Below are 14,751 nucleotides of genomic sequence, written 5' to 3'. Positions count from 1 at the left end.
AGTACAAAAAACCCTCCAAACAACTGTGATGCACGCCACTGTCCTCTCCACAACTGATAATTATCACCACTGAGTCATCCATCAAATAATGATAATGTTTGTTGTCAGCAAAAGTAGCAAGCATATCAGGCAAGAACTTTTGTTAAATTAGATTTTCGTAGGGATGCTTACAGCAGGGATCATTTGTCAGTTAACATGCTGATCAACAATGCAGAACATGTTGCATCCCCTTACTGAGATGAGCCATGCTGTAATTATCCAGGTTAGTGTTTGCAATAAAGGTTGGTTTGGAGATTAAAACTGTTTACTTTGCTCCCTTCCTAAAATCTGAGGGGTTGAAATGTTGTGCATTATTGCAAGGCTTAAAAGGATTTGCACTGAGAAATCGGCTGGTTTGAGTGACAATTATTGCGTGAAGACACCCTGTTATTTACAGGATGAGAGAAGTTTTTAAAATAAGATAAATGAGAGCAGAATTCCCACTTCGGCTCTAATAGGAAAACATTTTGATGGAGATATTTTAGATGTTCTTCCGGGCTGCAATGTGAGAAAATAATGGAAGTCAAATGACAGAAAAGTTTTTGTGTTTATTTTTAGATTAGTAAAAAACCAAGCCATAATGGGACATCCTGGACTAGGAAATGTGTCTTTTAGAAATCTCATCCTTAAAAAAGGGTCAACTACTCTGCAGGAAATACATACTGCATTTTATTAGCATTGCTAACCGTGCCTGGTCTATTGTTGGGGTTCTTAGAAATAAATCATGAATTTTCTTACAACACTGCTAAAACATTGGCATTAAACTAATTAAAAATAAAGTTTGGCTTTACAGTAAACATCAAATACGCTAATCCTGGTTTGTAAAATGTTGACAAATGCATACCTCAGCATTTCAAACGAATGTTAAGTTTAAGAAAATTAAGTCCTCTCCTTCGAGCCGGATTCGAACCAGCGACCTAAGGATTCCCGTGAAACCACTACAGTCCTCCGCTCTACCAACTGAGCTATCGAAGGGAGATACAGAACCTAAAAAATTTTACAATATTGAGACTGGAAAACGGTGGTCGCTGTGATTTATATGATTTTTGAGTTCCGTTAGCTTTATCGCTCTCATTATAATACATTTCAAAGAGATGATTACGGATTTCCGAGTTGAAATTGTCAGTGCACTTTTGCTAACCAGTCTTCTGTGTATCGCTAACATAAATTAGCATAAGCTAATTCGCTGTCTAATTCTTCACGAATCCCGCGGACAGCTAACACAGTTTCTTTAAGGATTATTGTCAGGAAAATGTTCACATTTAAACAGATCTAAATACCTATTTGATTATTTTATTCATGAAGGAAAACAGTTATATCTAGCTTTTGCTGCTTTGTCAACCGCTGTATTGTAAATAAAGGTTTTTTTCTTTAAATGGAAGACCTCTCGCTTAGTATGCGAGAGGTAGCGGAATCGATGCCCGCATTCTGGAAGCCTTTCTTTATTATTAATCTAAATTCCATGTTCACGGCAACTTGAAATGTAAGAATAACAGCTAAGACACGTTTTAGACTTTAACTGGATGCTTAACTTAAATTGCCAACATTTAGGTAATATTCTAGAGAAAGACTAGAAGGGGCAAAGACTAGAACATTCCTTAAATGTTCCATGCTGTAAGAAATATTTTAATCCAGACTTTTATTCATACTCTTAACAAAATATTTTAAATGTGTTCATTTATTTCACAGCTTAAATAGTTTTTTGTGGCAGTTGTACCAATTTAACCTCCCTTTTCATTTGTTCAGAATGCATAGTCATATCTGTGAAAACGTAATTTAGCATCCTTTTCTTTTGCCTTCCGGCTGAACCAAGGACAACAACAAATATAACTCTAAATATCAGCAGTGGAATTACTTTTACTATTGTCTTCATCTGCTCCAACTTCTTCTCCTTCTTTTGAGATATACTGTTTTTGTGAAAACTAGTCATCTGGTATAAACATTGTTTTTCTCTTCTTTTTAAACTTTCCCACAGTTTCTGAGCAAGACTTGGCCGATCCCTCTTGTTTTCTACTCTGAGATTTGCAGCTACTTCATCTGAATTAATCTGTTTTCTGAAAAACCTGTTTCTCCAACACTACTGATTATCTTGTGTGACCTCAATTTTCTCTGTCTGTTTATTGCTCCAATATTCACAACCAAGTTCTTGTTTAAAAAAACAAAAAAAGATATATGGAGATTAAATCTTAAATTGTGAGCTTAGAGATGGGGCAAAGTTATTCTATAACAAAGAAAGTTAACTTCAGCATCATTTTGTCACCCTCTATAGGGCGTGTTTAGAAGCTGTTAGACAGCTGTTAAATACTGACCTGCTCTGTTTCAAATATGGGCAAGGTAAAAATGGCAAGCCGAACTAAAAAAAGAACTGACTCCAACTGGGTTGGACTGAACACCCTCTTCTCTAGACCGTGTGACTCAGCGTCTGACCGTGTCTTTCTTTGTTGCGCAAACCTTTACCAAAGCTGTGGTTTGATTGAGTTTAGGTGCAGATTAAAATTGTTTCCCCAAGGCTAGCGTCATGGACAACTTGGAGAAGCAGCTGATATGTCCCATATGCTTGGAAATGTTTACAAAGCCTGTGGTCATCCTACCCTGCCAGCATAACCTGTGCAGAAAATGTGCCAATGATGTTTTTCAGGTAAGCAAACAAATAAAATCAACTTATTTTTGCTTTAAATCGGACTAAAAGACAGCTATGAAACATTGTTATTTATGTTTGCCATTTGAATATTAATATTTTAAAGTTATTTCCTAAAAAATTTAAGATATTAGCAAATGAACAAGCTGGTGTTTTAATGACAAATTAACTGCCAGATTAGAAACACTTAAATATTTATATGCTTTGTTGGAGCATTATTAATGTAATAAATTAAAGGTACAAGTATTATTTGTTTGCATTTACTCTTCTCAAAATGTATGAACGAATTAGCAGTTTTACACAGCATGGATTCCACATTGGTATTGCTTTCCTGTTAATCTCTTAGATCAACATTTCATAACTGTTTATCGAAGAAATCTATTTATCCATCACAGTCCTGTTAAGACACTAAAAATAAATTCTGAATTGCTTTTGCTTTCAGGCTGCAAACCCATATCTCCCAACCAGAAGTGGTTCGCTGACGTCTGGAGGCCGTTTCCGATGCCCGTCCTGCAGACACGAGGTGGTTTTGGACAGGCATGGTGTGTACGGCCTGCAGAGAAACCTGCTGGTTGAGAATATTATTGATATGTTCAAGCAGGAGTCAAGCAGGTGAGCCCAAGCAGATTCAGGACCTGTCGTCATGCAACAACCACAAATCTGAGTGTATTTTGTTGTGATTTTATGGTAGATTTACACAAGTTTGCACTCAGTGGCGCAAAAAGTGGGTATGCACTGTATGCAACGCATATGGGCGCTGCACTAGAGGGGGCGCAAAAAAACGATGAGAGGAATCTTTTTTCTCGTCAGCATTTTATGTACTTAACAGCTGTTTGTGTATGAAATGAAATGATCAATAACAGAGGAATAGCAATGATTAGGCGCCCCTCCCCTTCTGCCAGCCGCTCTCTCCTCCCATACAGGTAGCTTGGTTCTCCCTTCGAGAACGAGCCGAGGCGCGTTTTCTTTCTTTTAAATTTGAATTGTAGTGCACTCGACAACAGGGAGCTAAAGATGGGGCGGCAGAAAAAAACAACAACTCCGGGGCATAAAACAAAAAACGGAAGAGGGGGAAGGATAAAGATGTTAGAGAGACGAAGAAAAGCTTTTCAAAGTGGTTGAAAGACAGTAGGTAAGTTATGTCAGTGTATCAACAAGAAAGTTGTAAATATTCAACTAGCTTAAGCTAGCCTGAAATGGCTGTTGTTGTCTCCGCCCCGTATTGAACCAATACGGGACGCGATTTATTCTGTATTGCTATAAATGTCTGATAGACACCTATCACCACGAGGCGGGTACGGTCGGGTACTGCGTACCCCTAAAATATTTAGCGGGGGTACGCAGTACCTGCAAAAGAGAGGAGCGGCTGACTGCTGTAAAGAATCAACGAGTTCACTGTGCAGCCGTGAGTGATTAGTTTTTCAAGAACAATTTAAAACACTACTTAATCAGTTAATAAATAGCTTATTTTCTTCCCATTTCATATTGTTTCTGAACTGTTCGTGCTTTGTTAGATCAGCGGTGCAATACGTGAATCGCGGAAGGTTTTGAGTCGATCTCGGTATTAGGTGACAAACTGAACGCTGCCAGGACGCTGAAACCAGCACGTCCTCCTCTGACTCCTTATCACAAAGTTCGTAACTTTATTAAAGAACAACAACAAAAAAATCAGCAAAACGTGTTCAAATTAATGACCCAACAAAAATAATGATCATTATTGTTTCAACAAACTGTTGCGCAATTCTGTGCGTTTCGGTTCCATTATCAAAATAACTAGCAGAGCAGGAGTTTAAAATTACCTAATTGACCACCGCTGTGCTCATGAAAGCGCTTATTAATAATCGCAAAATAAATATCAAGCCTGAAAAGCTAATATCTTAACGGATTGAACGTTATGTTTTTAACGTAATCTCTGGTGGGTTTGCGGAGGGCAGGCGGTTGCCACGGCAACGGGTGTGCTTAAACGACAAAGAGAGAGAGTAAAACAGCGAGTGGTTTTGAGTTGATCACCTGTTCGGGTTACGTTTAATTAAGTATTCAACAAACAAATGGCTTCTACCGCGATATTTCTGTGAAATTAAATAAATATTTAGAAAAAAAAATAGTTTAGTGCTCTCTGGCATCTCACTTTGAGCTCAGAGTCTGAGAGGCTTTTCCTCTACCCTATCACATCCACTCCTGTGCACTGATCAGCATCCAGCTACGTTAACCGGGAAAAAACCGCGTTAACCGGGAAAAAAAAAAAAAGTGGCTGACGGCTCGTCGATAATCTGCCGAGGTGTGTAACAGTGACATTACCAAAGCAACGTCACATGTCACATCATTATGCAGTGAAATGACAGAAAGGTGTTGCTGTTTTCCTCACACCTCAACAGCAGCAGCAGGCCAACACAGGAGAGGAAGGAAGAAACGCCCATGTGCGACGTTCACGAGGACGAAAAGATCAACATCTACTGTGTAACCCACGGCGTGCCCACGTGTTCGATGTGTAAGGTGTTCGGAGCCCACAAGGACTGCGAGGTGGCCCCCCTCGGCACTGTCTACGAGACAAAGAGGGTGAGAGCTTAGAGGTTTGAGATAATGGTCTTCCTCCATCACAGTAATTATTATGAGTACAGTTGAAACGAGAAATGTACATACACGCTATGAAGTTACGTAAAATATTTAGATATGTATTCCTTTCTTCAAATTCTGAAGATTACGTCGCCTCAATATTTGCTAAAGTTACCTGTAATACTTGGGTGAAAGTAATACAGAACTCTGTGAACCACATTGCTCTGGTCACACCTGGTTGCTCCAAAACTTTAACTTTGTTGTTCTAGGTTACTTTCTAACTAATTCGGAGCAATATTTAGGGTCACCCTCCATTTTGAGGACTCATTTGCTCACAACTTTGACTGAGACAAAGACGGATCTTCAATATTTCCAAAGAATTACCTTACCTCGTGTTATTTATTTTATGAAGTCTCTCTTTCAGTGAAACACTCTTTAAACATGACGTCAACGCCGGCATGCTTCTAATTTGGGATGGTGTTGTTAGGCTTGTGACCTTCCCCCCTTTTTCTTCAAATGTAACATTAGTCATTAGAGCCAAATTTCAGTTTTATGATTATAGGACCAAATGACAAGTCTCCAAACATGTTCTTCCAGAGAGCATTTTGAAATCTTAATCAGATTTTTTCATGCTTCTTCTTTGCCGAGCGGCCCTTTCAGTCAGTGTCGGGACAGGACACAGTTTTCTCTGGATGATGTCTGTCTCACCAACTTCAGGCAGCAACTCGCTCTTGTTCTGGAGTGGATGCAGACATTGTGCACAAAACCCACGTTCATCCCTGAGATACAGACTGTCACTCCTTACCTGAAACCTATTATTGTTGGACAATTCTATGATTGCACATAGTTGTTGGAACTGATAGATGAGGAACCTTCCAGGAGTTTGGATTTTATCAATGATGAACCAGGCTTCTGAAGGTTCATAGTCTAGGTGTTCTTTTGACACCTAAACTGGTTTCTTTTGACTTTTTCGTGATGTTATATACAGGGTAGGAGAGTCACAGGTGTGCCTCCACTTAACAACTTCGGCTTTAGGAAATTATTTAAAGGCATATTAACCCCATTTTGTGTAAAAGAGTCATTTTATGCTGCGTTTATCAGCATCTGTTTTCAAGTGTCCCTGATTTCAGTCGACAATCCCTCCCGTCTTGTCTTTGTGTCCAGTCCGAGCTGAGTGACGGGATAGCCATGATGGTTGGGAACAACGACAGGATCCAAGGCATCATTAGTCAGCTCGATGAAGCCTGCCGTGTCATAGAGGTCAGTGTTGAGCGACTGCAGCGTCCAGCTGCTCACAGTGGGCTTCAACCTGTGCATGCACTAACCCACCTGTAGAGACTTACAAACTGGTGTAATGTGCCCTTGTCACTGGCACTCTTTTCGCTTTTTTCAGCATGCTTCTGTGGGCTTTACACAAAAGGAGAGAGAGGAAAATTGGTATTTTCGGTGCCTCTGTGTTCTGTTCCCTCCCTCCCTCCATTCATTCTTTTTCCTTTTTTTCCCCCCCTTGCCTCAAACACCTGATTTCTGGTCTGCTCCTGTAGCATGGACAACAAAACAAGCAGGGTCATAGATGGGGAGGAGGACAGGCAGCTTTCCTTTGGTTTATGATTGACAGTCAGATTTAGCTCAGAGAAAGCTGGATTGGTTCCAGTTTCCCATGTGTCATCTTTCGCGTTCAGATAGCGCGTAAGAAAGGAGGTTTACCGTCTTTTCAGCGCCTTACAAAACTAATCGCACTGCTTAAACCCTTCCACAGCCTTCATTATGTTTTACTGGGATTTTATGTAATAAACCATAGTAAACTTCTGGTTAAGCTAATAAAACTCTGAAATGCATGATGTGCATTTGTATTCAGCCCATTTCACTCTAATATGATGAAGTCAAAGCCAGTAGAGCCTATTACTTTCAGGTTGTTGGCAACTATGAATCAATACAAAGAGTGGTAGTCTTCCATTCATAAACTTGTCAGCTTAAATTTCGCCGTTCTCGTCTGCAACATGTTGATGTGCCCCTTGGCAAGGCTCTTTACCTCAAATTGCCTTTTACTCTGCAGATTTGGCTGTATTAAAAAAAAAGTGCTTTGAGGGGTTAGTCTGAGTTCAAAAGCACAGTCTGAATTCATTCCATCTACCATTCAGAAACACACATGATGAGGACAAAAGAGTCCACCTGTTAATAATTTGTTATTTGTACAAATACACATGTTCCTTAAAGGCTTTAGATATGTGTTAGAGAATGTTAGTGAACGTGTCACTGAGTAATGTTCAGTCCATCATCCAAAAATAGAAAGAGTGTTACACAACGACAAACTTACCAAGACATGGAGAAATTCAAACTTGTGTCATTAAATACATGTTATTAGGAATACATGTAAAATAAAATATAAAATAAGGCATACAATTATGTATTTTGAACACATTTAATGAGCCAAATGTGTTCATAAAGTTAAAAGTTCTGCAGTTTGTGCAAAAATAACACAGTTTGTTTGTGTCAGTGGCATCGCTAAGCTATCACATTTGTTTTTAAATTGATGTTTAAAATAAAAACATGAAACTAAATTTAGCCAACAAACTCACTCCGCTGTTAACATCCAAATTACTGCGAAAAAGAAACTAATAAACTCTTAAAAGGTCCAAACTAACATGACTCGATCTACAGGAAGCAACATTTTAGTCTCTAGACGTGTAAAAAAAAAAATGAAAATAAATAAATAAAACATTAATGTTGGACAAACTATAACAAGGTTGAAAGAGAATAAATACTTTTGCAAGGTAATGTAGATAAAATAAAACACAAAATAATCTTTAAAATAAACCTAGCTGCAAGCGTCTTTGATTTTCAATATTTAAAGCTGTTTTCTCCCACAAATTACATTTGCATACACTCACTCGGCTAACCTGAATTATTAATGTGGATTGAATTTCCCATCTTTCCCGCACATGTTCCAATATCTCTTTTTTTTGCCCCCCTCATCTTCCTCTCCTAACCCCAGGAGAACAGTCGGAGGCAGAAGACGAAAGTGTGCGAGAAGTTTGACCACCTTTACTCCGTGCTGGAGGAGAAGAAGAGGCAGATGAGTCAGAAAGTGACGGCCGAGCAGGAAGAGAAGATGAACTACATCCAGGGCCTCACAAAGAAGTACGGAGACCATCTTGAGGAGAGCTGCAAGGTCGTGGAGAGGGGGATTCAGACCATGGAGGAGACAGAAATGGCTCTTTTCCTTCAGGTCAGGACAATAAGTTGACTTTAACATTTCCAGTTTAAAATAAACTCTGCCTTTATCATCTAACAATGTGAATTTTTGTTTCTTCCAGAATGTAAGGGATCTCCTTAAAAAGTGAGTACTTGCTTACCTCCACATTGTAATACTACTGCAAGGCCAACAACTTCGTTTCGTTACGTTTCGTTTTGTGTGCTCCTGTGGTTTTAAAACTTTTTCATTGATTTCCTCGTGAATGACTCATCACATCCACATCTGCTCTTGCACCCAAAACGCAGCTTAATTCACACCTTCTCTCTGATGTGAAAAATAATTCTGCGAAATGTTGCAAATCACTATCCAGAGCTGAGGCGTCCTGAAATAATCCGCGGGAAGGCGCCGGAAATCACAAATGTATAAATACACTTCGAGACGTGTTACTTTGAGCGTTTGACGCTGGAGTCTAGTCAATGGGTGTGCTATTTTAAATAACTGCCCTCAGAATCGAAGACGCTTCCAGCACAGCGCACTTGGACAAAGTTGAGCGCGGCTACGAGAAAATGGATCACTACAAAGTCGACTTCAGAAGAGAACGCAAGGCTCTCGGCAGCCTCGACTTCATCCGAGGTGAAGGGATGTAGATTATTTACGAGGTGCGTCTGTTTTTTTTTTTTCTCTACTTACCTGCGATTTGTCTGAACGCTGCTCGCTTTGTTTTCGCAGACGATGACGACGAGAATGAAGAAGAAGGAGACGGAGAGGCGGGAGAAGGTGCGCGGACTGTTTCTGGAGGGGCTGCGGTTTCAGCCCCTCCTGCACAGCCCAGTGCCCCCCAGCAAATAAACCCCTCCCTGAGCCCAACCAGGAGCTCTCCTTCCACCTAACTGGTACAAAACATGCATCTTAACGAGCAGCTGGAGAGCTGCTGCTGCTGCTGCTGCTCAATGTTGATGTCTGATCAGTTGTGATCGGGCGAATAATTGCAAGAGAAATTCTAGATCTGTAAGAAAGGAAACGTCTGAACCATCAGGAAAATTAGTCTTATTTCTTTGCATCATATTTATATGTTTTAATTCCTCTGTTCAGCTCATTTTTGATAGGCGTCGTGTTGCTATTGGCTACGTCCAGAAATGAGATACATTTTTAAAGCCGCTGACCTTTAACAACTCAATGTTAAAGTACGTAATTAGACTCAAGAGGAGAATTGGTTTTCTCTCCTTTTTGCTCCTTCCGTGTTGTTTTTATGGCAGATATAACTTTATATGGGCAGCAGAAAAGTGAAGAAAAATATCAGTGACATTTCAGTGTTTTACTGCCCATTTATTCATTTTTTTGTCACATAGCACATGGATGTTTTAATATATTTAATGTAATTTTGCCATTTTGTTATATATATATATATATATATTGTGAGATTAAAATGTATTCAACACTTTACTGCTGACACTGTACTTTCATAAATCACCACAAAACACACAGAGTGATATATTTCAAGAAATTTGTGTCATTTTTCATAATTTTAGCTTTCAGCAAAAATAAAAAATACAAATAAAAAAATCTTTCTTAAGACCAAAAGAGAAAATTATTACATATATATAATTGATCATTGTTGTTGTGGTTTGCTGAAGAATGAGGCTGTTCAGAGTCTTGCTTCCAAAGAAATTAACGGGAAACTGAGTGGAAGGAAAAAGTGAGGAAGAAAAAGTTGCATAAGCAACAAGAATAACTGCAGTTTTAACTGTGAAGAAAAGCCTCAGATATACCCATGATATGAGCTGCAGCTGTTACAATTTATTTGTTAGGTCCCCCCAGAAAGAAATCAGGGTCCAAGAGTTTTGCGGAAGAGTAAAGCGTCACAAAATCTAAATTGCTTGAGGTTCAGTGTGGCGTTTCCACAATTAGGGATGATTTGGTGTGCTGATGGTATTTGTTTGTGTTTTTGAGTTCATGTTTTCCTCTGCTGATAAGCTATATGTAGATGCTGATTTAATTTTCCAGCAGGATTTGGAACCTGAGGTACCAGTGGGCTCAGCTGACCTTCACCCAAATTCACGCTAATGCAGACACCACCAGATATTGATGGTTTATAATGTGCAGCACACAGGTTTACTTTCAGCAGGCCAACATTTATGTATTAAAAATCCTTCATTTGTTCCAATTTTGAAACGAAACTTTGGGTTTTAAGCCTCGATAAACAATTTAGAAAAAATAAACACTTTTTTTACATTTCGCTCTTCATAATAAGTGAAACCTTTTGAATTGCAATATTAAAAATAACTTTTTCACGATGTTCTGATTTACTGAGCTACACCTGCATTTCTTATTTGATTGTTTTTGTCTGTCGCTGCGTAAGCTTGTTCAGCTGGAGTTTCTGTCTGAATTCTCTCGTTTCCCACCTTGTGCTCACGTCTCAAGACCGCAAAGGCTCTTCGTGGTCTCACCTTGACACGGCTTCACTTCCGAGAGAGTCCATCACTGAGTCCCATCTAATCACTGCACAGCATCAGTCAGTCAGTGAGTTGGATGCTTTACAAATGGGCCCAGTGCAGCACTACGGGCTCGTTGGCTATAAGGGATGAGTCACTCAGTGCACAGATCTTGTTCAGTGTATCTTTAAGGTCAGAGATCAACACAGAGGCTCACATATTGTGCTTAGCATTCATCAGTGGTACATATCTGAGCTAAGGTTGCTTCTTGATGGTGTAATGAGAAGTGCCTCTTGAGGTTGCAGAGGGAATTACTCTACTGTTTCCACCTGCAGGAGCTCCCACGCATCCGAAAATTGTTGCCTTTTGTTTGTGTTTTTGCTTTTACTATTTAATCCGTATAATTTAGATTTATCGTTCAAGCTACACGTGTCTTAAAGTCTTGAAAATAGATTTGACTCCCACATTTGGTTGGAGCTTCGGTTTACTCCTGCAAGGATATCGACAGAGAAGTGTAAGCTTTGCATTTGTTTATTTTTTTTTATTTATTTAAAAAATATAAATATAAGACGTGTCGTTGCACAACAGAAAAAAAATGTCTGGTTGCACATAAGTTTATTAACAAACATAAATATCATAAATACAGCGGTTCATGATCTAAAACAAAATACAAATTTATGTTTGAACGAAAAGAAAAGTGCGTCTTCTGAAACTCTACAAATTCGACACCAACATCAAAATGGCAAGGTATAACCGGACCGGTCCAGCCCGTTTACGCTCCATCGTTTTTAGGTTAAAGCTATAAATTATCGAGTGATAAAGCAGCACTATATTGCACACAGCATGTTTTTGTGCTAATAAATGCAGAACAAAAAATAAAAATAAAAGATAAACAGAGGGAACTGAGATCTTTGGCGGGCTGGAGAGATGGTTTCATTTCCCAAACAGCTCCATCATCCTTCTGTTGTTCTGCGCCTGCTGGGCCAGCTGTTCCGCCTTGGACATCTCCATCATCTCCCGCAGCAGGTGGAAGGTCAGGTCCAGGGATATCGGTGGGTCTTCGGACCTCCTCCCCCTCTCCATCGACTCGTCCCCGCGGTCGGCGAAGCCACCTATGAGCGCTCTGATGTTGCCAACTTTCCCCTGCAAGAGGCGCCGCGTCAGCTGGAGCTGCTGCGCTCTGTTGAAGATGGATGGGGATCCGCCGGGATAGTACAAGGATGGGAAAGAGTTAGAGTCCCCGTTTCCCAGCCGGATGAAGTACTCCTCTCCGAGGCGCTCCAGAATGGGACCAGACTGCTGCTGCTGCTCCTGCTGCTGCCGCCGCTGCTGCTGTTCGGAGTTTTGGCTTTGGAGAGCGGGGATGCGCAGGGGACCGCCTGGGCTCTCAATAGCCCGACATTCGTAGCGCGGTAAGAAGGCAACGAGCAGAATAACGGTGGTGCCGAATAAATTGAGCTTCATGTCAGGATTTCAGCTGGAAATCTGGGAAGAGGGGGAAGGTGAAAAAAAAAACGCACTTAGGATTCATGTTTGCTGCGTAAAGAGACAATTACGCACGGAAAACACACCTGAAAACAGCCATTGGTGTTCCAATTAATGTACCTATCATTTCTGAATAAATTCTATCTAAATAATAATAATCATACCTTCTCATGTTAGAGTAAATAAAAATGATCAACTATTTTTTTTTTATCTGTGCGTAACCTCGAATGATTAGTTAAGATTTTCTACTGAGATGTTAAAAATTCAAAAAGAACCAAACAAAATCAGCACTAATGAGTTGATAGGCATCTATCTTTGTTTTAAATGAGAAAACATACCAAGTTAAGTATTAAGCAGAAAAGAAAAAAAAACTGAAGAATTTCCTTACCTTCAGTACAGGTAGTCCAGGAGTCTACAGCCGCGTAGGTTGCCAGGTACAGTTGGCGAGGTGCCGCCCTCCTTCACTTCTCCGAAGAGACAAGTATATAGTTACTTAAAGGCAGAAGAGATGCTGAATGGACTTATATATAGCCGCCGTCACTACAAGCGCGTTGCTGCGAGCCCCAGATTGATTCTGCGCGTCCTCGCAGGGGTTGAACGTGAATGGACGCCTCTGACAAAGTGCTTTAGTTCGGATGGGATGAGTCATACGTGAGCATGCGCGCGCGCACACGAGCGCCTACCTCCCCCCTCTGCGCCTGAAGAGCAGGCCTAAATAGGTGCCACACCTACAGGCATTTTTCACTGGAAAGGGATAGTTGGAAATTCTAAGAGCGCTTTGCTTAGAAGTTAATGGAAATGTTGGATCAATAGAAGCTCTAAATTGTGTGTGTGTGTATGTGTTTAATAACCATCTAATTAATTCAACGTTTAGTTAGCTGGTTGCTGCTTTTTATTTTTGCATGGATAGAAATATTCTGAAAACGAACACCTGCTATATAACAGGTGCATTCAAATTGAGTTATTTCTGCGTGTTGCACTAAAATAATGACTCTAAAGCAGTTCCTCAATTGACCTGAGCTGCAATTAATGAATGTGCATTTGCAAACACCTCAGGCTCACAGAGAGACATTGGCTCCAGTGATTCATTGCTGCTGCACATATGTACGTCACCGCCTCTCCACCTTACTGACTCGGCCACTTTGTTTTAGAGGGGGGAGGGCCCTGCCACCAAAACTCGCTTTCAAGACGTGAAGCTTTGTCTTGAATGTTAAATAATTTCAATCTGGAGTGTTGCTGTTTCATCCTTCTTCTTCTTCTTCTTCTTCTTCTTCTTCTTCTTCTTCTTCTTCTTCTCGATTGTGTTGTAATACCTACTGCTGATTCGACCCGGTTGCTAATGGTGAAGCGTGAGGCTGCGAAAGAGTTGGAAAAAGTTGGCACTTTTTCACCTAAGCAAAAAGTAGTCCTTCTAGTAAGTCACCTTAACAATGTCATCTAACTTTTCCCATTATTCGTAAAGAAAAACCCAGACATTTTGATCAGGAAAATTATGTTCCAGACATATATGCAGGGGTTAAAGTGATTCAATGGAGTCTGTGCTTTCAAGGAGGAGCAGCCAATCTGTGACAAAATTGTGGAGGAAATATGATTTTTTTTTTTCTTTGTACGTGTTGCACAAGACCAGATTTTTATGTGACAGATCAACACAAAGTACTGCATAATTTTGCAAATCAGGCCTTTGTGAAAGAGTGTCAGTAAGAGTTAGGAGACCCATTTACAGTTTACTGATAATTCATTGAACATGTGGTACGTGGTACAGAACGACCTGCTTGGCTCCACGCTGACAATGCAAATCACCTTCAACTCTCCAACCTTACAGCTAAACATGGTGGTGGCAGCATTATGCTGTGGAGAAGGTTAGAGTTGATGGGAAGCTGAAATAGGCTTAATACAGGGCAATGACGGAGGCTTCAGATTAAAGTTTGTTCATTGATTTGAATGGCCTAGTCAAAGTGAGTACAGGGTGTGGGCGTCTTTTTGGAGCTTCATGAACCACCGTTGCTGGGAACTATGGGGGAAAAAAAGAAGTCTTCAGTGTTGCTATCACAGCTAATGCAGGTACTGATTGTACAGAAATCATTCTGCGCAATCCGCCGTTTTCTTGTTGCTCTGTTTCGTTGGCGCCGTTCCAGAATTAGAAATATCACATCATTAAACCTGCGTTGAATCTGCTGCTTTTGACCTTCAAAATGGGTTTGCAATTGTAATAAGTTTCCCTTCCTGGGTTTGTGATCGTTTCTGTCCAATAGGAGCAATGGTTGTCACGTGCGTGGCTTTGTTTACAGATTACAGTCTGCTTGCAAAAAAAAAAAAAAAGCCCAATGTGAAAGGATAAAGTGCACTTTCAGTCCAGACCAAAAAGGTGGACCAAAATAAGGCCTGGTCCACTTTGAACAAGACTTTAA

General features: G+C 40.2%; 2 protein-coding genes and 1 non-coding gene across 4 annotated transcripts; 1 reads left to right on the top strand and 2 right to left on the bottom strand.

Annotated features, from left to right (window-relative positions):
- Nucleotides 1-928: 928 nt before the first annotated feature.
- Nucleotides 929-1,014, bottom strand: trnay-gua (transfer RNA tyrosine (anticodon GUA)). Its single transcript is given in 2 exon segments — nucleotides 929-964; nucleotides 978-1,014. It is a non-coding gene; the product is annotated as a tRNA-Tyr (tRNA).
- On the top strand, nucleotides 1,005-9,406 carry trim55b (tripartite motif containing 55b). 2 transcript variants are annotated; one of them, XM_015015591.1, is made up of 8 exons: nucleotides 1,005-2,677; nucleotides 3,120-3,289; nucleotides 5,053-5,233; nucleotides 6,395-6,490; nucleotides 8,226-8,459; nucleotides 8,548-8,570; nucleotides 8,935-9,085; nucleotides 9,156-9,241. In XM_015015591.1, the coding sequence occupies exons 1-7, from the start codon at nucleotides 2,558-2,560 to the stop codon at nucleotides 9,071-9,073; spliced, it is 963 nt and encodes a 320-aa protein (XP_014871077.1). In that variant the 5' UTR covers nucleotides 1,005-2,557; the 3' UTR covers nucleotides 9,074-9,085; nucleotides 9,156-9,241. The 2 variants fall into 2 exon arrangements, with proteins under 2 accessions (XP_014871077.1, XP_014871073.1); XM_015015587.1 differs by having other exon boundaries at nucleotides 2,558-2,677; nucleotides 8,935-9,059; nucleotides 9,156-9,406.
- A 2,050-nt stretch (nucleotides 9,407-11,456) lies between these two features.
- On the bottom strand, nucleotides 11,457-12,943 carry crhb (corticotropin releasing hormone b). Its single transcript, XM_015015580.1, has 2 exons — nucleotides 12,732-12,943; nucleotides 11,457-12,343 (listed from the first exon to the last, which is right to left on the bottom strand). Exon 2 carries the CDS (start codon nucleotides 12,320-12,322, stop codon nucleotides 11,792-11,794), a length of 531 nt encoding a protein of 176 aa, XP_014871066.1. The 5' UTR covers nucleotides 12,323-12,343; nucleotides 12,732-12,943; the 3' UTR covers nucleotides 11,457-11,791.
- Nucleotides 12,944-14,751: the final 1,808 nt, after the last annotated feature.

The sequence above is a fragment of the Poecilia latipinna genome, unplaced genomic scaffold (assembly GCF_001443285.1).
Source record: "Poecilia latipinna isolate Pla-1442-1.1 unplaced genomic scaffold, P_latipinna-1.0 Scaffold71, whole genome shotgun sequence".
Classification (NCBI taxonomy): domain Eukaryota; kingdom Metazoa; phylum Chordata; class Actinopteri; order Cyprinodontiformes; family Poeciliidae; genus Poecilia; species Poecilia latipinna.
The sequence above is the reverse complement of the archived record's forward strand: the minus strand, read 5'-3'. Positions and strand labels throughout refer to the sequence as shown.